The 22,162-nt window shown below is 39.6% G+C and overlaps 2 protein-coding genes across 9 annotated transcripts in view; both read right to left on the bottom strand.

The window, feature by feature from the left end:
* LOC109402885 (reversion-inducing cysteine-rich protein with Kazal motifs) overlaps window positions 1-22,162 on the bottom strand; it is a 125,454-nt gene that overhangs the window by 101,963 nt on the left and 1,329 nt on the right. For 4 of the 8 annotated variants that reach the window (XM_062859953.1, XM_062859946.1, XM_062859947.1 and 1 more), the window contains exon 2: window positions 9,968-10,417. In XM_062859953.1, coding sequence (XP_062715937.1) covers window positions 9,968-10,091 — 124 coding nt within the window. In that variant the 5' untranslated portion in view covers window positions 10,092-10,417. Of the gene's footprint in view, window positions 1-9,967; window positions 10,455-22,162 lie in introns of all 8 variants that reach the window. The other 4 variants (XM_062859950.1, XM_062859951.1, XM_062859948.1 and 1 more) reach the window with 3 other exon arrangements.
* On the bottom strand, window positions 2,698-4,685 carry LOC115264669 (uncharacterized). Its single transcript, XM_062859961.1, has one exon. The coding sequence runs from the start codon at window positions 4,389-4,391 to the stop codon at window positions 3,360-3,362; it is 1,032 nt and encodes a 343-aa protein (XP_062715945.1). The 5' UTR covers window positions 4,392-4,685; the 3' UTR covers window positions 2,698-3,359.

The following is a 22,162-nucleotide window of genomic DNA, read 5'->3' as shown; positions in this document are numbered from 1 at the left end:
TTAAAAACTGTGGAAGTGCTCATTGAACACTGAGCTGAGAAGCAGGCTTTGTCCCAGTGAGGACGTTACGCCAAGAAGAAGAAGAAGAAGGGTACCTGGCCTTTCTTCCATCGCTGGAAATGAAATGGCTGATGAGTTAGCTCGCACTGGAGCATAACATGACTTTATTGGCCCTGAGCCAGCTGTTCCAATTACCAAGTGTTGGGTTAAGCTTCAGAATACACCTGGCTGCCACTCAGCACAAACAATGTTGGAATAGTTTGGAGTCATGTCATCAAACAAAATTGTATTGTACTAAGCCATCTCCAGCGGTGGCGAAGTATCTAACAAATCTGTCAAAGCAGAATTGCAGAATGCTGGTCAAAGGAAAGCATTGACTGGCCACTGCCGACTCAGCTATTACATGGCGTATATTAAGCCAGCTGATTTATTTGTATGTGATAGCTGTGAATCCGATTACCGTCTACCCCCGTTGGTTTGACCGCATGTAATCTGAACACTTTTTAGTTTGACCCCCTCTAATCTGCACATCGTTCAAACTAAAAATGGTTCAAACGTCATTCTGCTACTGGAGCGGTGTGAAACGGAACGCAAAACCAAAACAAAACACCAAATCAGGTTGCCAGTAGTTTGTTTTTCGATGCAAACCGGGTTGCAAGAAGTTCAAATTAAAAATTAACCCCGTTGGTTTGCATGAGATGTCGTTCAAATCAATGGGGGTAGACGGTATGTAACTGTCAACTTTTGGCACAACTGCGCTGCCCATATTCGCATAGTCGATGTAAGCGCCACTGTACTTTTCAACATACTTTTGGAAGTTTAACAATGAATAAATATAAAGTTCAATATTTTTTCCGCGTTTACATCTAACTAAGGGTTAGATCTTGTGATCTTTTGAATAAAACTGGCCACAAATATGTGCACGCGTTAGATATTAGCTTTTGTACGGTGGCATTGCCAATGGTGGTTACATCGACTATGCGAATATGGGCAGTGCGTTTCCGAGTACTCGGTAAACACTCATTAAGTGAAACTGACTACAGAAACCTGAATCTTCAAGGATGTTCTGTAGTTCTTGACCCGCTGTGGTAAAGAGCTCTCTTTACGCTTTATGTGTCATCAGAGTGCCCTTCTCAGGGCACTGTTTGAACCCATTATGGTACGCTTATGCGTGTCTGACGATCATATTCCATTACCTGTCCTTTTCCCAGTTCCATCTTTTTTCCTTCCCCTCTCCCTCAGGTAAATGATGAATATGCTCGTGTTCAAGGCGATGGCAGAAATTTCCCAAATGGAGTAGAAGGTGCTTCTGGAGCCGACCTTAGAAAGCTTCAAAACTAAATAGTAATTGTCAAACCTCCGAAAATAATAAACCAGCTGTTTAGATAAACGCAATCTAGAGTTGTGAAAAAAAAAATGTTTTCAAATTTTAATCGAAACTTCCATTAGGAGAAAAAGAGTTTTGCGTCAATAATGGACAATCCCTTTGTTAAAAATTGAATTCAATTCTCATTTTATTACACAGATATTATTTTTACGACGGTAATGGTACCGCATAAGCAACCAGTTATTCATAAAACGTCGTAAAAACCGTGTCATTGAAAAAAAACCGCACAAAATAGCCAAGTCACGGTAGATGTGAGAAAATGACGTTTCAGGGACTTCAGGGAGTTTGAGGATGCTTCAAGGGAGGCTTCTAATTACAGGATGCTTCAGAGTGGTTTCAGAGGCGTTTGAGGGGGTTTTAGAGATTCATGGATGTTTTAGGGAGATTCTTAGGGGCCCTACTGAAAATCGTCCAGAACTCTCGAAAAAGCCGTTAGACCCCTGTAATGTACCTGAGACCACGAAAACGCCAAAAATCCTTTGAAATACCTACGAAATCCCCCTAAACCCCCCCTCGGACCCCATGTAAGGATCGTCGAGAACGTCTATGTAACGCCTCTGAAACGTCTCGGAAACCCACCGAAAATTCATTTAAATTTCCTGAAATGCCTCCAAAATCCCCCTAAAACCCCCTAGCTAAAAATTCTTCGAAACTTCTTGAAATCCCTCTGTATTCCATTAAAACCCCTCGGACCCCATGTAACGCACTTGAATATTTCCGAAACCCTCGAAAACGCATATGTAACGCCTTTGTAACGTCTCTGAAACCTGCCGAAATCCACTGAAACTTCCTGAATGCCTCTGAAATTCCCCTAAAGCCTCCTCGGATTCCACGTAACGCATCCAAAAACCTCCGGACACAACCGTAAACGTCTCTGAAACCTGCCAAAAATTCACTGAAACATCCCAAAATGCCTCCAAAATTCCCCTAAAATCCCCCAAATCCCCCTCGGACCCCATGTAACGAACCAGAAACCCTCCGAAACCTCCAAAAACATCTATGTAACGTCTCGAAAGCTGCCGAATATCCTCTGAAGCTTCCTGAAATGGCTCAGAAATCCCCCCAACACGCCATATAATACGCCCTCGGACCTCGAGTAACGCACTGAATCCCTCTGAAACCCCAGAAAAAAAAACGCTTATATAACGCCTCTGTATCATATTGGAAGACCACCGGAAGTCCTCTGATTCTTCCTGAAATGCTTCAGAAATCCCTTTAATACTCATTTTTGTGAGAAAAATGATTCACTTACCTACTTATTTATTTTTCTATCACAGAGAATTTTAACTAAAAAGGAAAACTCGGCCACAACTCTCGATGTAGTTTCGTTCAACAATGAACTGTAAAATTAGCATAGAACGATTGAACATTGAATATTAAAAATTATTGCTTGATTTTAACGAATTGCACCGATTTCTATTAATGCCATAACTCATGAAGACGTTGAGCCCAAAATTTGTGACAAATTGCACACCACATTGAAACAGCATTAAAATACACCACGTGACAGACGTCAGGAACGGAGAATCTGAAAATAGTTTTTTTTTATTATGTATTTTCTGTCTGTATTAATGAGATTTTTTGCCCTGGGCTAGTTCATCTCGGGGCCCACGCCTTACTTCCCTTACGAAGGAAGAACTGACATTGTTTTGTGAGTTTTTCGGGAGTGGGATTCGATCCCAGGTCTTCAGCGTGATAGTCACGTGCTTTAACGATCGCACCAGGTCCGCTCAACTGAAAAAATAGGGTTTTGTTTGCAAACTAATCACAACAAAGAGTACATTAAATAATTCCCTAGGAATTGCATAACTGTTACGATACAAAAACTCGCAACAAAGAAAGTTAGTATCTTAAAAGGCGTCGCTGGATAAACTAGTAAATCATCATTTGGGATTCATAACAAGATATTTATTAATCATCATCGTTGATATCATAGAAATATTCAATTTCCTCTGCTTCAAAGGCTTAACATTTATGAACCACAGTTGTACATGCACCCAGGAGTGGGAGCCGGTGCTGGAGCTGGCGTCGGAGCTGGAGTAGGAGCTGGCATTGGAGCAGGCGTCGGAGCTGGAGAAGGAGCTGGCGGTGCAGGGCCACCGGCATTGTAACGAGGGTTCAAGTCTTCATCTAAGCATGTTCTCTGAGCAAGAACGAGCCCAGCAGCCACCTGGAAGTAACTTTCTATGTGGTTCAGCACACCATAGTCCTTGATGCAAGCACGACCTGCCCAGAATCGAGCGCATTCATTACAGTTAGGGGCAGCCAGGGCAGAATCTACACAAGCCTGTGTTGCTGGATCTTTGAGCTGAGGTGAAGGAATAGCAAACTCGCGAATGTATTTACGAGTTAAGTTGAAGGTAACTCCATCATAAAGCCCTTCAGCCAGATATTGGCATCTGAATAGACACTGAGTTTCAGGAACTTCTGGGAATACATTCTGTGCGTATTGCTCAAGCAATTCCTTCGGTGTGCGTAAAATAAGCATACAATCAATAGCAGCTTGAACGGCGTCCAGCTGTGGGAGTGGAATGTATTCTTCGGAGCTCTTGAGATTACCATACTGATGATAGTAGCACAAGAATGCCTGATAAGCTTGTGTGCAATCATCTTGGCACGGGGCTACATTGGCACTGACACAGTCCTGAGTACGTTTCACATAACAAGTATCACCACAACCTGGCGCGAAATAGCTTTCGATGACAGGTCCGTGCAGTCCGGAGTTGTTTCCTCCAACACTCCACCATCCAGCGTTGATACCGGCACACCGAATCAAACACTTCAAACTGGGATCATCTGTGACATAGTTGTACGCCACGAGGTTTTCAACGGATGCTGGTGAGACTTGAAGGTATTCCGCGCATTCGTCCAGCTCTTGCCGGAAGCTCTTCAGTTGGTAGGCGAAATGTGATTCCTCAACATCTACGGGAACCGATGGTGGGTAGTAAACGGCCGACGCAGTAGCCGCGATGGCGGCAATAAAAAGGCCGATCAAAAAGGTCATTGAAATTGTAAGTGTCGACCTAGGCAAAAAGTGTTACAAGTTGGAACGGTGGATGACCCAAAACTGATGCTCTTGCACATTTTTTGTGGCTTTTATAATAATTGCTGTTTATCGCACGTTCTTCAAATGTGTAATAATGTTATGCAAAAACAAATAGATTGCGTTTATATCTAGGAAAAGGTCGCGCTTTAGCTTGAATTTTAACATGTTTTAATCTTGGATTGCCAACAGCATATGCTTGAGCTAGCAAACCGTACAGACGGGTCTCTATAAGCCGGTGTTATCCCTTTTCCACCTACTGCAATTTCTTGGTAGATTTGGTGGTCATAAAGTAGATGGCATCGTCTCATCGTCTTAAAGGAGGGTCGTCTGTATCTTGTAAAAAATAATGAATTGGAAACCATCAGCTTTATGGATGAGGAACAATTATTGCGGCACAAAATTCTGCAACATTTCATTCATAACACCTGATTATCTGCGACAGTTATTGAGCTTTGATCCAAGATTTAGGAACCTTATATTGTGAGAAATAGGGAAGACGAAATGGAGGTTGGTGGGGCGTTTCAAGGAGTCCCATAGGGTTTCAGGGGATACCAAAAAAATTCAGGAGTGTTTCAAGGGCGTCATATGGGGTTACATGGTGTACCAAGAAATCTCAGGGTCGTTTCAGGGCGCTAGAGAGGGTCTCTGGGGCGTTTGAGAGGGTCTCAGATGGTTTCTGGGGGATTTCAGTGGGGTCACAGGGTTTTAGTGGTGTTCTCTGGTGCTTTGTATCTCAGGTGTGTTTTGAGGCACCTCAGAGGCTTTTCATTGTATCCCAGGGGAACTCAGGGGCGTTCCAGGGGTCTCAAAACGGCCTCAGGGAGCATCTAGAGGTCTCAGAGGCGTTTCACGGGGTTTCAAGGAGTACCAAGAGGTCTCAGGGGCGCTTCAGATGATCTCATGGGCTTTCTAGCGGGTCACAGGGAGTTTCAGGGGGCTTCTAGGGGCGTTTCAAGGGGTACCAGGAGGTATCAAGAGCGTTTCAGGGGTCTTTAGGATGTAGGGAGTTTCAGAGGGGCCCAGTGGGTTTCAAGGGATATCTGGAGACTCAGGAGTATTCAAGAGGAACTCAGGTGGTACCTGGAGGTCTCATGCAAGGTGGGCGAACCAGGTGCAGAACAATCTGGGAAATGTGGGATGCGGCCGACGATGAAGCACTGCAGTTACGAACCGAGTGTTGTGGCGAGGTATTGTTGTTTCATTTTTATTTTTGTAATACTAAATCAACAAATGAAATTGATTTCTTCTGATATCTATGCCGGAAACTTCAAGGTTCTGATGGATTGGCCTAACATGGCACTTTTCCAACGTTGCTGTTATTTTAAGAAGCCAATAGTGACTAAACTATAATTTGTATATGCAATAATTATTCAATACGATGATGATTAACCTGGGCTTGTTAGGGGAATATCTGTAAGTAAAAAAGAAAATCGGGTTAAGTATTGTTCCTTTGAATTCCACTAAGAATTTGCATCCTTTAACAGATGCAAATTCTTAGTGGAATTCAAAGGAACAGTACTTAAACCGATTTTCTTTTTACTTATTCAATATGTCTTTCTGTAATCCAGTCCTAACATGCCCCAAACAATTTAAGCCCGACTTCATCACTCTTATTTTAGAAATAAACCAGAACACCTCAACATCACTGCTAATTGGTTTCAGACTGTTGCAATCCGTAACGAGCTAGAAGTGTGATCCTCTCTGCCCTTTCAGCCAACCAGACGTATAAGACGCATATACAATCCATTCTTCATCGGGAGTCCCGCGACAGATGCAATTATATTCAACGGTAGAGATGGAACATAAATGATATGGAAAAAGGTCCGTACATCATCTTCCACCGCTTCGCACCGCACCGCATTCTGAGATACCTTGATTGACTGCGCGCCCTGCAGCAGACCGAAGCGATGCCAGTTGGCTGATGCTGCCGTAGTTATCAGCACCACAACGTGGCGAGAACTGCGTTCCTTGATTATTTTGACGTTTTAATTATTTCTGCCAGAAGCATAGCCTTCCATCGTATGGAGCGTTCCAGAGTTGATCAACCAATAAGCTCGAATCATTTACCGAGGTGGACAGCACCGAGTGTAGCTTATGGCTATTGAAACTTGTGATGTCTTAGAATTATGTGTAAGTGAAGGATACTGTTTGGCCGTATAAAGGTCTGCTCAAGATAGAAATTTAATTAAATATTCATCTTCTTTTTTCTATCATTACATACACCCTGATTGTGATATAGATTATACGGCTAAAAAACGTTAAGTGATGGGATACTTCGCCATAGGACACTTCCAGCAAAGATAGTGATAACACCATAGAGGTGAATGCTGACTCTTTTGGCAAGTATTTGGCACGACCATACTAAGAATAATGACGGTGTTAATTCCTGCTTGGGCTAGAAATTTGTAAAATTTCTGTTTTTTTTTTGACTCCCTTAGGCATAGAATATTTTCGAACGTGCCACACGTTGTGTATCACATACTGACATACTGATCATTGACAGAGGATGCACTCAGTTCAGTTCTTCCCGAACTGTGCGCCGAGGCGCCCTGGTACGCCGTGAACATTTCGCTGGTGCGCCACAGGCTCAGTCTTGAGCCAGAACAAAAAGAAAAAAATATATAATCAAATAGGTAGAAGAACATCTTTTTTTGTTTGATGGATCTTGTAGTTGTTGCTTCACGGCATTTTTCCTAAATTTATCCCAACCTTCGAATACTCTATGGAATTTCTGGTACCAAATTTTAAAATTTTCTTAGTTTTGGGAAATGTTCGTTAATACTGTAAAATAGATAACACTGCGTAACAACATCAGATTTGCTCCAGCACGTCATAATTTTGAGCTATACCTCAATATATGAGGCAAAATATGCGATTTTGGGCTTTTTTGACTGCAAGCCATTAAGCATGGAAATATTTTTTTTAAGCAATCAAAAGGTAAATTGGTCAATCAACATCTAAATTAACGACTCATGCAAAATATTTCGTTTTACCAAATCGAATTTGATAGTTTTAAGTGTCACGGAAAATCAAATCGACCACATCTGCATCAGCTAAAATGGAGACGGAGCCTTCTTGATGTACGGAACAAACATAGCGCCGACATTGCGTCCGACCATCATCTTCTAATCAGCGAGATCCGACTGCGCATTGCCAGGATCCACCGACAGAAGGAGAAAATCGGGTGCCGGTTCAACACACGCCGACTGGAAGACGCTACGGTGAAAAGGTCCTTCGTCGAGGAGCTAAAGAACCATGCTGCGGATATTCCAGCAGGTGGAAGCGTAGAAGATCGATGGAGTGCCATCAAGAACGTCTTCATCGCCACTGGCGACATTCGTCTCCTCTACGATGTTTTACGTCGCCTTAGTCGGACTAAGATAAATGCTACGATGCCCGTGAAAGTAACCTCTGGACAGTTACTGATCGACCCAACTGACCAGTTGAAACGCTGGTTCGAGCACTTTGAAAACCTTTTTCAAGTGTCGGCCACGCCATCAACACCTCAGCATGATCCGCCAAGGTTTCGACGCATTACCTGTGTCAACACCGACGCTCCATCAGTGCAGGAGATAGAAACAGCCATCCGTAGCATGAAATCGAACAGGGCCCCAGGGGTCGATCGCATATCAGCTGAGATGCTCAAAGCTGACCCCGTAGTATCCGCACAACTAGTGCATCAATTATTCTGCAACATATGAGAAACCGCGACATTTCCGGTCGACTGGATGCAAGGCGTTGTAGTAAAGGTACCCAAAAAGGGTAACCTGACTGTATGCGATAATTGGCGGGGCATCATGATACTGTGTATCGTTCTCAAAGTCCTCTGCAAAGTGATTCTCAACCGGATACAGGGGAAGATTGCCGCAACTCTCCGACGGCAGTAAGCAGGATTCCGTGCCGGACGATCCTGTGTGGGCCATATTGTCACGCTTCGTGTCATTTTGGAGCAAATCAATGAATTCCAAGAGTCTCTCTGGTGTTCATTGATTACGAAAAAGCTTTTGACCATCTCATTCACGAAAACATGTGGGAAACCCCCAGGCGAAAGGGTCTCGGCCTCATTGAAGCACAGTACAGGGCATTTTCGTGCAGAGTACTGCACAACGGTGTCTTGTCCGATTCCATCCGGGTCGTTGCTGGAGTGAGGCAAGAATTATAATGGATTGCTGCGGCAGCCCATCACCTTGGAGCACCTAAATGACTTCGAATTGGCTGATGACCTTGATCTCCTAGCTCAACGGCGCTCTGATATGCAGAGCAAGCTCATCTCAAGATGATCTTGCCAGTCGCGGAAGGTCTTACCATCAACGTCAACAAGACCAAATCGTTGGATGTAAACACGGTTAACCCTTCCAGCTTTACGGTAGCTGGGCGATCAGTGAAGAATGTTGAAAGCTTCCAATATATTGGTAGCCAAATGGCGGCTGATGGTGGCACCAAGATCGGCATAGGTGCACAGATCAAGAAGACGAGTTTAAGAAATGTATGGAAAAACAACCAGATTGATCAACGCACCAAAATCTGAATTTTCAACTCGAACGTGAAATCTGTGCTGCTATACGCCAGTGAAACCTGGTGTGTATCAGTTGAGAACACTCAACGGCTGCAGGTCTTCATCAATAGATGCCTGCGGTATGTAATTCATGCATGGTGGCCTCACAATTTCTAAGGTGGAGCTCCATCGTCGATATCATCAAAAGCCGATAGCGACAGAAATTCGGGAGCGAAAGTGGAGGTGGGTCGGCCACACTCTACGCAGGGGCGGAAACGAAATCTGCAAGCAAGCGTTAGATTGGAACCCAGCAGGACATCGCAGCAGAGGCAGACTCAGAGGCTCATGGCGGCGCAGCCTCAACAACGAAATCAAGCAAGTCGATAGAAATTTGATCTGGACACAGGTCAAGGCGATGGCTGGCAATCGCTCAGGATGGAAATCTTTCAATTCGGCCCTCTGCACCACCGTGGGTACCCAGGACTGAAAGTAAGTAAGTAGTTAATTTAGATGATAATTGACTAATTTACCTTTTGATTGCTTAAAAAATATTTCCGTACTTAAAGGCTGGCAGTCAAAAAAGCCCAAAATCGCATATTCTGCATCATAAATTGAGGTATAGCTCAAAATTATGACGTGCTGGAGCAAATCTGAGCCCGGATTCGGATTCAGCGGTCCAAAATCTGTCAGAGACACATAAGTTTGCTCTTGAGCCGAGAAGCAGGCTTTATCACAGTCAGGACGTTACGCCAATAAAAAAAGATAGAGGTGAAAAATATTTTCTACTCAAGAAACCAAATCAAATGATAAAGGAATTACTAATTAAAATAATAATTTCAGCGTTTTTTTAATCCACTAATATATTGTAAAAGTGATCAATTTACTCTCGATTGCGGGGAATCAATCAATTCTTATCTACCTTTTTGTTGTGTTATCGGATATAAAGCTTTAAACTTGGCTATAAACAACCATGAATAAAACATCTTGCATACATTTTCCGTTTGAAATAAGATACAGCTCAAATCATCAAAATACTCACCTGTCATGTTAACATAAGCTGGCTGCGTCAAATCGTCATCCTGATATTCCGCCGATCCGGAACTCCATGCAAGCGATACTGCCGCCAAGCCACAAAGCGCCAACACTCGATAACGCCAACTCATTGTCCGCCGTAATCAAGCTGCTGTCCAACGGAAACACGCTCATTCGCTTTGAAACTTAACACCCCTCTCCAAGCTATATAAGCTCACTCGCGGCACGTCTCGTGGTCAGTCACAAGCTGTCCCATTCAAAATTTAAAGACTCCGAGGTTTCGCTGCACCGCAAGTCGCCACTTCTTCGATAAACTTGAATCACTTATCGCCGCTCATTATGCAATTATTTGTAACTGCCCAATTAAGATTCACCGCAGCACTTCCACTTCATAGTCAGCCATCAATTTATAGTTCGTTATTAATACACATCGTTTAGTAAAACCAGACCCTGTTAACTGTTGTACAGTTAGTAAAAAATTGCATCCTAGCTGCCTATTGTATGGTTCGGAGGCGTACAGAACCACTTCATAACGCAAATATTTCAAATTTATATGCAGTGCGAGGCAGCTCGTGTGCCACCACGACAGCAGTTGTAGTCGCTAAATTGTTCGGTTAACAAACGTAGACGCTCACATTACTCTTCGTTTCAATTGATTAATTAATCAAGCATCTTATTCACAATAATGGCACAGCAGACCACCAGACCACATGCTGGATGCGTACTGAGCACGGTGAAAAATACAATCTACGGAGTTGACGCGGACACAAGTGAAGCTTTCCTGGTGGGTACTGACACGGGTTGCTCTTTGTGCTCGCAAATTGATTTTTTAATGTGTGGCATTTGTTGGAATATGACAATCTATTGCATCGTAGGGAAAAATTACTCTAAAGGTCCCATTCCCATCGTTGGTCCAGGACCCAGAATTACGAGGAAAGATACATTCAACGCCTTCAAATGATTTTTAAGACAAATATGGTCGTCTACAAAGTTGTTTCTAATAAAAAGGTCATTTTTCCATTGTTGTTGAAAATTAGGATGATCCATATTTTCGAAGAAATTGAAAACTATTATTTTGTTTGCAAGATCAGCTTTATGCATTTTTCGGCAAAATTATAGATCTATCATTTTTTTATGCTGGCTGATGACAGGTTTATGTAGCTTTGGACTGACCGATTTTGAGCATTTTTCCACAGTTTTCATAGGGTTTGCGCTAGAACAAACGCAAACGCTATCATTATTGTTTCAACTTTATTATCAAAGTTTTCAATACGAACAATCTTTGAAGCTTTCCAAAATGCACATTTGGAAAATGATTAAAAAAGGATGAAAACCGCTTTGATTGGGTATGATGGACCCCTTTCTTGCCAAGGGGCAGAAGGTGACAAAAATGAAAATTTTGCATCAAATTAGGATCGCGTCATATCTCGAAAATTCATGTTGTAACATGTACAATACTTCACATTTCTATGAAGAGAAAGTATACACCTTTCATTTGAAGGTGAAAATGTTTTGACAAACATCTTGAATTTGGCCGCCCTATTGAATTTTATCATTAAATCGCGATTTTTGCTGTGTGCGCAACCACCGATTTCAATGTACGTTCGGTATAGACACATTCCACGCACTTCTACGCCAAGGGTATGAAATTTCAAAGTGACTGTTTTGCCCCAAGCATTCCAGCATATGGATAACGGTAGGTTCAATCTTAGGAAAATCATTTGTTATACTTAAAATTTGACTGGTAACGTATTTAAATAGTTAGGTGAAGTAATAGCATTTTATGTAAGAAAAATGAAATTTTTCATTGATAACACTAGTTTACAGCATTTTTGAACTCGGTAAGCTGATGATCATTTTTGGTGTAGAATCATGCCCTGAGTTCTAAAACGCAAAAGAAAAAAAAATCAGTAGAGCGGAAATTTTTTCGACTTTGGGTGATGATTTGAAAACGATTTTCGTTCTATTTTTAAGCAATGTCGCTCACTTCAAACATCTCCTTCTCCATAATCAATGCTCCGATTGGGCTGAAATTTTTACTGTAACTCGCCTATACATGATATGTCAAATAAACGTCGAGAAAGAATTTCTAAAGAGGGATTTTCTTATTGGAAAAAAAATACATTTCTTCAAAAAATTTTGGGAATTTTGCTAAAATTTAAGGAGATTGTCCCCAAAACTCGCCAATATCTTGAAATTCATCAATCTGATGCAAAACATGTATTCAGATGATCGAATGGTATTGTATTCAGCTTTTAATTTATGGAAAAAGAATAAAAATTGGTTGAACAAAACGCAATGTATTTGAATTTTAGTAAATTACATATTTTGAAAAGTTGTAAAACTCGATATTAAGCTAAAACTCAAAAACTGGTCTACTTGAAAATTTTTGAAGGTCGGTTTCGAAATCAGCGCTAAATTGTGCTTCAAAAATTTTGATCGTTGACAGAAGTTCACGACTTTCGTTTTATTTTGTAAACTAGTGTAATTTTCAAATATGGCTGCTTGTATGTTAAAGTTTGAAAACATTATACCTATTTTTTGTTAATGTAGTATAATAATGTATATTTTATACACCAAAAGATAACTTTTCATACAAGTGGGTTGTGACAAGTTTTAAGCACTTTTTGCAATAACCGCAATTTAATGGTGTCCCGTTACGAAACTAGCACATTTGTTGTTATAACGAATTCATTACGAACTTAAGAAAAATAATTTTCTGGATTCTCTTAGTACTCGTGGAGACCTTTCTTCCAACATATGGGTTACCTTGACCGACGCGTTATCTTAGGCGTTACAATGGGTACGTAGAGATGGTGTCCCGTTACGAAAATTTTAAAGACTTCCATAAGTTGATAAATAAGTTTCGTTTGATCAAATATTTAACCCAAAAAACGTAACCATGATAAAATGATATTATAGGGTGTATATATTTTCATTATCCTTCCTAATGTAACGCCCCTACTGGAACAAAACCCGTTTCTCAGCTCACGAAAACTACGTAAACAAAGAGCAGGTATTTTGGTGGATCAGTATAACAAGTGATATTTTATGAAGTTTTGTGGTGATAACATACTCTTTAAATGCTATAACCTTTTTAACATGTACTATGAATTACCACCATGATGATAAAAAGGCTTATAGAATCACCCAACATTCAAAACTTGAAGTTCCAGAAGTGATGGTTGGCATTCCTTCTTTAACCCATGAATCATCGTAAAACTCACTTTTATGACGACAAACATATTTTGAAGCTTATGTTCTTATTGAAAATTTAAAAACAATATAAAATGCAGCACGAAAATGGCGTTGCATTACTTTTTGTGACAACATAAATTAGTAACCATTGATTAAAAGTCTAGCGACCTTTCTCTTGTCATTTTGATAGCCAACCTTTTTTTCTTCTCGAAATCCTTGTATCGTTACTGGTTGTCGTTAGCTAAATATCAACGGAAAGCCCCCATAATCCCACCCCTTCAAAAAAAATATTGTTCTCTCTATCCTTGACCAAACGGCGAGTTTAACGGTTCCCCAAAACTAACATAGTATAAAGGAAAAATCCCCTCAAAATGTAAAATTTATTTCAAATGAAATTGGCTCCTTTATTCCCAAGGCGCATGAGCCTTCAAATAAAGGTTTAAAGAAACATACGACATATGCTTGAAAAGACTGTTCTGAATGAATGTACTGTATATATGTATCATAGAATCTTCTTCGGATCATTATAATGTAGAATGTGGAAAAATCGCGAAGATAGATACTCCGCACAACCATAGTTTTGAAGATACAATTAACCTTCACGTACCCGACCCCCGATAACTCATTTTCAAAATGTTGGAATTTTGTGAATTTTCCTCCGATTTTGTTTTGAAGTCTCCCTTGATCGATCATAAATTGGTGCTTATTCATTGCACTCAAGTAGCCATGTAGTATCCGGAACAATTCCGGATATATTCCGGATTGTACTGTAGTCAGTGGGGAAGGGGTTTGTTTTGCAAAATGGCTAAAAGTGATTATTTCGTGTGTGTTATTGTGTCTCAGAGGCCCCAGCAGAACCTGCTCCAGGTGTTATGGAGCGGCCATATCAGTTGATACATACTTAAGTCATTTTCTCTATCCAATTCTTTCGAAATCATGAAGATTGATACGTCGCTCCGCGTGTTTTGGTTGGAAACCAGAAATGTCCCCGATGACACCCTCGTGCAACCTGTGCTATATGATCCGGGTGGCCATATTAGTTGATACATACTTCAGTCTATCGTTTCTGACTCAGTCATTCGAAATCGTGAAGATTGATATGTCGCACGGCATGCTTAGGTTGAAAATCAGAAGTGTCCCCAACGAGGCCCCGCGGAACTTGTCACGGGGATCCGGATGGGCCAACTTACTCAAATCTGGTTATAGCTGTTGTGTTTCACTGTTTGGCTGAAAATCGATGATTCAAACACAACAACACACAAAATAATCACTTTTAGTCATTTTGACAACCCCCTGACCCCAGCACAACCCGGAATATCGCCGGAATGGTTCCGGATATTGCATGGCCACTTGAGTATAATAAACTAGCACCAATTTATGATCAATTGAGGGTGACTTCAAAAAAATAAGTTGTCGGTATCGGGTACGTATAGGTTAAATAAATCTCGAAACAGGTTCCCCAGGGCCCATTCCGATGGCCACCATAGGGGCAGAGCGGGTTTGAAGGCCTATTTGTGTCCTGCCGGACAGATACCATCTGTCTGAAAAACATTGCCGAAGACACCAACATTCTATCTAGCAAAATATTTGATCTACAACTAGATGTCTTTAGCCGTAACGGGACACCATTTGCAAAACACTGTTTTCACGCGAGCGTAACGCTGCGCTCCCAAAACTAAATCAAGAATATTTCCAAAACTATACATTTCTCAGTAAAACTTACTTCGGCAATCTTGCTCACATCAATCCGAAAAAGAAATGTCTAGAAGACTCTATTATTCAAAACCTCATAACAGAGCTGATATACGCATTTCAGTTTGAAAATTTTAAAAACAAGATTTCTGCGATGGTGTCCCGTTACGAAATGTAACATTTTTTTTTGTTTGTCTGTATTTACGAGATTTTTAACCCTAGGCTAGTTCATCTCGGGACCCACTTTTTACTTCCCTTCCGAAGGAAAAACCCACATTTTGTGAGTATGTCGGGAGTGGGATTCGATCCCAGGTCCTCGGCGAAATGTAACATGTTATATCATGTAAATTGGAACCAAAACCCCATAAAACAAGTATTGCACCAGAAAGTACATCTAATAGGCTTGTTATAAAACCTGTTAAACCATATGAGCATGAACATTATATTCGATTGCGGACGTCATTTGTTCACAAAAGTTAGTTCCTCGCGGTGTCCCGTTACGCTGGAATGTGTCTATAGTACTAGATTTGTAGTAATGAGCTGAATTTTAGTATGGTGAGAAGGTCAATTCTCCGTTTTCGCAATTAAGTGGTGCAAAAAGCGTAAGTATTATGATTCCTCGCCTAATTTGATACTGATTGAGCAAAGCTTTGGATAACTATGTTGTTCATGTTGCAAGAAATGGAGAAAACAACAACACTGTTTCCCAAAGTTTTGCTCAAACAGCATCAAATTAGGCATGGAATCATAATACCCACGCTTTCTGCACCATTTCATAGCAGAAACCAGGCTTGTCCGCACTCAGCGCATGAAAATTCTGCTCTTTTGATTTACACCACCAAAACCATCGTATCAATGCAATCTTCCTACCTTATCTGATAGAAGGATGTTGAAATATCCTAAATGTCATTTGGAACTGTCAAAAAATTGCACCGCAGTGTCACACTGTGCGCGCAAAGAGAATTTCACCCGGGTGAATTCACCCCAGTGATTTTCTCTTTGCACGCTCAGTGCGGCACTGCGGTGCGATTTTTTGACAGTTTGAAATGACATTTTGGATATTCAAACATCCTTCTATCAAGTAAGATAGAAAGATTACATAAATACAATGGTTTTGGTGGTGTAAATCAAAAGAGCAGAATTTTCATGCGCTCAGTGCGGACAAGCCTGGCAGAAACGATGAATTGACTTTCTCACCATACACTGAATAATATTTTAACCCAAGGAAAAAGTTTAAAAAACTCAAATTTGGCTAAACAGCTTTTAGTTTTTACTCAGCATTGGGTTGTTTTCCCCCTCGCCCCACACGAATGTTATCAAAAACGAAGAGAGAAGCACCGACACATGCGTGCTGCTCCGTGGAAGAAGCCAAATTTGGTTTATCTTGACTAAACCCAAATTTGCGTCAAATAAAGCCTCCGCTGGGTGAAAATTTTTGCCGCGATCAAATGAGAACTACTTAGTGATCACAATCGCGGTTTGACGCAAATTTGAGTAATTCCACGGAGGTGCGGGATTGCGTCAAAAAAACTTAAATTTGGGTTGATTTGTAGTTCCGTGTACTGAAATTCAGCTCATTACTACAAATTGTTACGGTGCTTTTCTAGTACTACATCGATCTGTCCTATTCTGAACTCATCGTTAGGAAGCTGAGAGTCTAAGATTTTAGAGTTTGTTGCTGCACCAAATAAAATTTTCTAGTAAAAAATAGGTATTTTTTAACTTTTCTTTCTTGAGTTACAGAAAGAACACCTCTCTATTTTTTTATACGTGTTGTAACTAGGGTATTGGTTCCCTTATTAAGCATGTGGTTCCCATTTTCATCCTACGAAAAACAAAGGAATGAAGAACTGTTTGTTGTGTTTCTTATTTTTGTATTTTTTGTTAGAAGTGAGCACGCATGAAAACAAAAAGAACGGAATCATTCGGTGCCGTAATCGCTTGTTTTCGAATAGGATGAAATTGGGAGCGTGAGATTACTGATGGAACACAAACCCTATATATTGGCCAGAAAGACATTTGCCAGAAAATACCATTTCCCAGAAAACCGTTTGCCAGAAAGAACCCTTTCCCAGAAAACCATTTGCCAGAATGTACCATTCCCCAGAAAGTATTATTTCCCAGAAATTTTCTAAAGTTCTCAATCCAGAAGTGTTCCCAATCTAATGAATATTTAAAACATTCTCATTGACACATAAATCGTGTTTTTTTATTTGTTTGGGATCGATTAGCCCACGATAACGATTGTAAAAATGTAAAATTTTATTTTTGTTCAGATTTATATGCGAAAGTTCAATAAATTATTGGAACTGAAGTAAGAGCATACAAGAAATGGCTTTAGAGTAACTATTAAAGAAAAGCCTATACAGTAGACGTTCGGTCGGTGCAAACGGTTTAACTGCAATGCTTTTTAACTGCAAGTCCGGTAAGTGCAACAAATTTGCAGTTACCGCACCGCTATCCGTCAAAACGGTGCGCCAAGTTAGCCCAAATAATCAGTCGAATGAATATTGCGTAATTGATAGGTTGTTGACGTCTATCTGACGTTGCAGTTATCGAATTTTGTTCGCTAAGTGAAACGTAAACATGTTGCAGTTATCGAACGTCCACTGTAGTTTGAAAAATTTTATTTAATTATTTTATTGCGCACAACAGCTTATTTTTTCAATCAGAACTTTTCCACAAATTTGTCTTGTGGACAAGTTGATCATAATGTGGATCCAATTGATCAAATATTATTTTGACGGTATTTGATCAATACTCATCAAAGATTTTCGTTTCTTTAACACATAGGATGTTCTTTCCAGCTTTTTCTGATATGGAATTTTTGGCTTTACTTATATTCTTCAAAGATTCCCTTCTTTCAATTGAGAGTGATATTTAAGCTTATTTTTGACAAAAACAATGACATAATCACTTTAAATCATAATTGTTGTGCCAAACAGCAAAATTACCCGGAATTGTTGATCACACACTTAAGTCACTCGAATACCATAAACAAAAACCTTTTGGAAGCAACGAGTAAAATACACAGAAATAATAACTTAAGTGACGGTTTTACCTATACCATTAGCCTGACTGTCACTGCCCGAAAGCCAGTACCCCCGATATCACAAGCTTGAATGTACCATTAGGCTGAATATCACTTGATCAAATGCTATAAAAAGCTTGTTCTTGAGGTAATTAACTCTAATAATTCCAGAAGAGTTTTTTCCTTCTTTCAATCATCTGCTGTTCTTTTTAGATGAATTGCTTAGTTTATTCGCGCCAATTTTAACAAACATATTTCCTTATCACGGTGATTGTAACATGTGAGCTTAACATATTTGGGCTTATAGTATTCTGACTAATGGCGCTCCGGCTACTGTTATAGAATCTTAATATCAATGATATTAGGGCATTCGGCTGAAGGGCGTTGGGTCGAATGTCATTTGGTAGCAGTTGGTTAGGTCAAAAAGTTGTTTTGCCGAATAGCCATTTTTTTCGTTTTCTCCTTTTATGCTTTTAAAATAATTGTTAAAGTTGGAGCTACACTAGTTTACCCATGAATCTTTTCTTCTTTTAAATATAGAAACAATAAACGGGTTTAAGATCTGTTATTTTTTTCAATAACTAAACCACAGACAAACAGACGTAACACTTGCGAAATTTCCATCGACCACGCTTTTAACGATCATTTTAAATTTTCATAGTTGTGGCTTTCACAACCAGAGGCGCGCGCATCATTTTTCTATGCGTTTGACGTTTCACACTAGCGCCTTCTGTTGACAAAATGGCACAACACAGTGATACGTGCAACTTTACCACCAGGTGATAGTAGTGTGAACTGGGCGATGGATTTCCATGAAAATCGTTCAAGGTGTTACGTCTGTTTGTCTGTGACTAAACTATCAATATTGCTTTATGGGTCTAACATAATCAGTAATTTATGCCAAAAACTAGTCTTACAATGAAACTAGAAAGAACAGCCTGTGTTTAGAAGAAGGAAAAATTCACTATTTGAACTAGAGAGAATAGTTTCGTTGTAGAAAAATAGGTTTTTGCACCGAAATCGTTGATGTTCAACTAGTGAATTTTGCCTTCTTTTAAACATAGGCTGTTCTTCTTAGTTAGTAAGACTAGATTTTGACATTAATTGTTGATTGCGGTAAAACAATAAGGAACAAAACAACAAAAATGTACTAATCCCCGGAATTTAATATTTAATATTAAATAGATTCTGGGGATTGGTACATTCTGGCAAATGGTACTTTCGGGCAAATAGTATTCTGGCAAATGGTACATTCTGGCAAATGGTTTTCTGGCGTTTGTCACTCTGGCGAATGGTTTTCTGGCAAACGGTTTTCTGGCAAATATCGCACAATCGTTTGCCGCAACCTGTAATATCGCCTTTTGCATAAACGATGACTTTTAAAGAAAAAAGCCAAAAGCCTGCGCACTTTAGAATCGGTACACTTTCAATCGACTACAGATCAAAAACGGTTTGACATAGAAAAAAATGTTATAAGTAGCAAATGATGCTTATTTATTGTGTAGGAAAAATATGGAATGTGCTGTTTTTGTTTCTTTGATATGAAGTATCGATCTATTATTATTGCAATTTTGCAATTCTATCTGCACAAACCCACGATCATCGACATTTGAAAATTTTATAGCTTAAGAACTGGTATTTCTACAAGAAACAAATGTATATGCATCAAAGATATGTCCCAAATTCGTTACCACATTATTTTTTTCTTATGTAAGGTTTGCAAGGCCACTTTCAATATAATAGCCTTATTAAGCCTATTCACGCAATATTCAAAACAACATTTTCTTCAAAGTATTTTTGTGATTTTTTTTCCTAGAGTCCCTTCAATTCCATAAAACAAGTGGTCTTTCATATTTCATACCTAAAACTGGGTTATTTTTGGAATTATGACTTGTTTTCCCACACAGCAGTCGAAAATTAACAATCGTGCGAACTCTTCCTTATTGAACTCAAAATGGACGGTATTCATGGATTAAATACTGAAAACCATACAGATTCTGAATCTTTAGATCTAATACTATGATCACAGTTCAAAAACTCTGAGTAGATTCAGTTTTAGTAAAATATATTACATGCCATTGAAACGAATCCAACGAATTTCGTCAACAAACGTCCATACGGGTAAAAATTATTGATATTGTTTTGGATCAAAACATTTGTTTGTTGTATGGCAGTAATATTAGTATAGTACCCTTTCTCGATGTGTATTTTCAGAACTTCAGCTTACGCGAAAATGACTTTTTGAGCCTTTGATTTTCCATAAAACTTTCCATGGTTTACCATAGCTATATCGATTATTTTAAAACACCCTTGAAATATTTTAACATTTTTAAGTCAAGAATTATCATATTTAAAACGTTTCTATTTTGTGTTTATGGTGAATTTAGCGATATTAGGTTCCTTCGCAAATCATGAATCCGACGAACATTGATTTTCGTTCGAATTATGCAGAACAAACCTGCACTAATTACGAATTCAGGTCAATATCTAGAAAAGTAGAAACAGAAAATGTTATATTTTTCCTATAAAGTACAATAAATCAGCTTCATTTGCTTCTTACAACACTTTTTTCCTATGTCAAACCGTTCTTGATCTGTAGCCGATGAAAATGTACCGATTCTAAAGTGCACAGGCTTTATGCCTGTAACTACTGCACCAAAAGAGATAACGACCGTCTTCGCGCAAGAAAGGACGCGTTAACAAATTATCTAATTGTTTCTTGAATGAATTTGATGAGAATTTGGAATTTAAAAAGCAACAGCCAAAAATGCAGTTTGTCTTGAACCACCCTAAGCTAATTCAGGAAAATATCTTTTAATCGGTGATTTTGTTTTCAACAAACATGCTAAAACTTGATGGGCCTGTAATAAAGTGGTTCACGCTTGTATGGCAATACAGGTCAAAAAGTTCAATGGGCCCCTTCTCATGTAATTCTATATGACGCCACGAGCCCTGGTCAAGTTTTCAGCTGAATTCGTTATTGTTTGGGCGGAGCTAAACTCATTTGAAGTTTATATGGGAAAATAGCGTGAGGGTTTCTAAATTTTCTTAAATCACAGCCGATAAAATAGAACTATAGCCTATAACTATTATTATTATTATTACTTTATTATAGAGATTTTCAGCCCTAGGCTGGTTCATCTCTTGCCTATAACTAGAACTATAGCAAAACTTTGTTAAGGGCCAGAAAGTGATCATTAGTCATTATTCCTTTCGTGTTAAATGTTGAGCATCACCAGACGGTCTTTATGTACCTAATATCTTTTTCTACAAGCATCTGATCACTTTGCGGTTTTTTGACAATGGCACATCTAAGGATATATTTCTATAAAATCTGTTATGTGATTTAAAAAGTTCCAGTTAGCCTAGTGACTAAGGCTATGGATCGCCAATCCGGAGACGGCGGGTTCAATTCCCGGTGCGGTCGGGAAACTTTTCTCGACTTCCTGGGCATATAGAGCAGGGGTTTTCAGACCTTTTGGTTCGCGGTGCACTTTTTGGAAATAAATCTCTACGCGGTGCACCTGGTCATTATTGCCCAAAGTGTAAAATCGGATTTGTTAAAAATTTATCGTATTTGTGAAAAGCGACTCTCAGGTGCATCCACTCGTTTTTCAAATATTTTTTCACAAACAGATGTGATTATGACATTGACTTGCGTTTTTTTATTTATATTTTATTCTGGATATTTTTTTCTGGAAATCTCCGTTTGAGGTCATGAAATTGTGAAATTCTTGCGCATTAGAAAGTTTTGACCACATTAAAAATTCAACGTACACCTGCTTGGACTCTGTATGATTACTTTTGTTTTACCAATAATATTACCGGATTTCTGAAGAGATCTTTGTCAAAAAATCCTGCAAGATCCTGGAAGCTTCACTTTCTGAGCGTTTGCATATTTCTGGCAAGGTATTTGGCAAATTTCTTCAAGGGTTTCTGGCCAAATCACGAAATTCAAAGAAGATTCATTTGAAATCAATAACACATGTTCAATAGAAGTTCTGGAAAACTGATTGAAATCATTGACAGATCCCTTCTCAGATCCTATGTAATACCGTCTACTCCCGTTGGTTTTACCGCTTCTAATTTAAAAACTTTTTATTGATAATAATGATTTGACTCTCGTTAATCTGCACATCGTTCAAACTAAAAGTGGTTCAAACGTCATTCTGCTCATACAACGGAGTGAAAGAGAGAGCCGATTCAAATCAAAGCAGCAAAAAAGGCTGCCAGAAAAGTGTGAGCTGCCGCGGTGCACTTGTCCAGGATTCGCGGAGTACC

This window comes from Aedes albopictus, chromosome 3, assembly GCF_035046485.1.
Source record: "Aedes albopictus strain Foshan chromosome 3, AalbF5, whole genome shotgun sequence".
Taxonomy (NCBI): Eukaryota; Metazoa; Arthropoda; class Insecta; order Diptera; family Culicidae; genus Aedes; species Aedes albopictus.
Note: the sequence above shows the minus strand (reverse complement) of the source record. Positions and strands in the feature narration are given on the sequence as shown.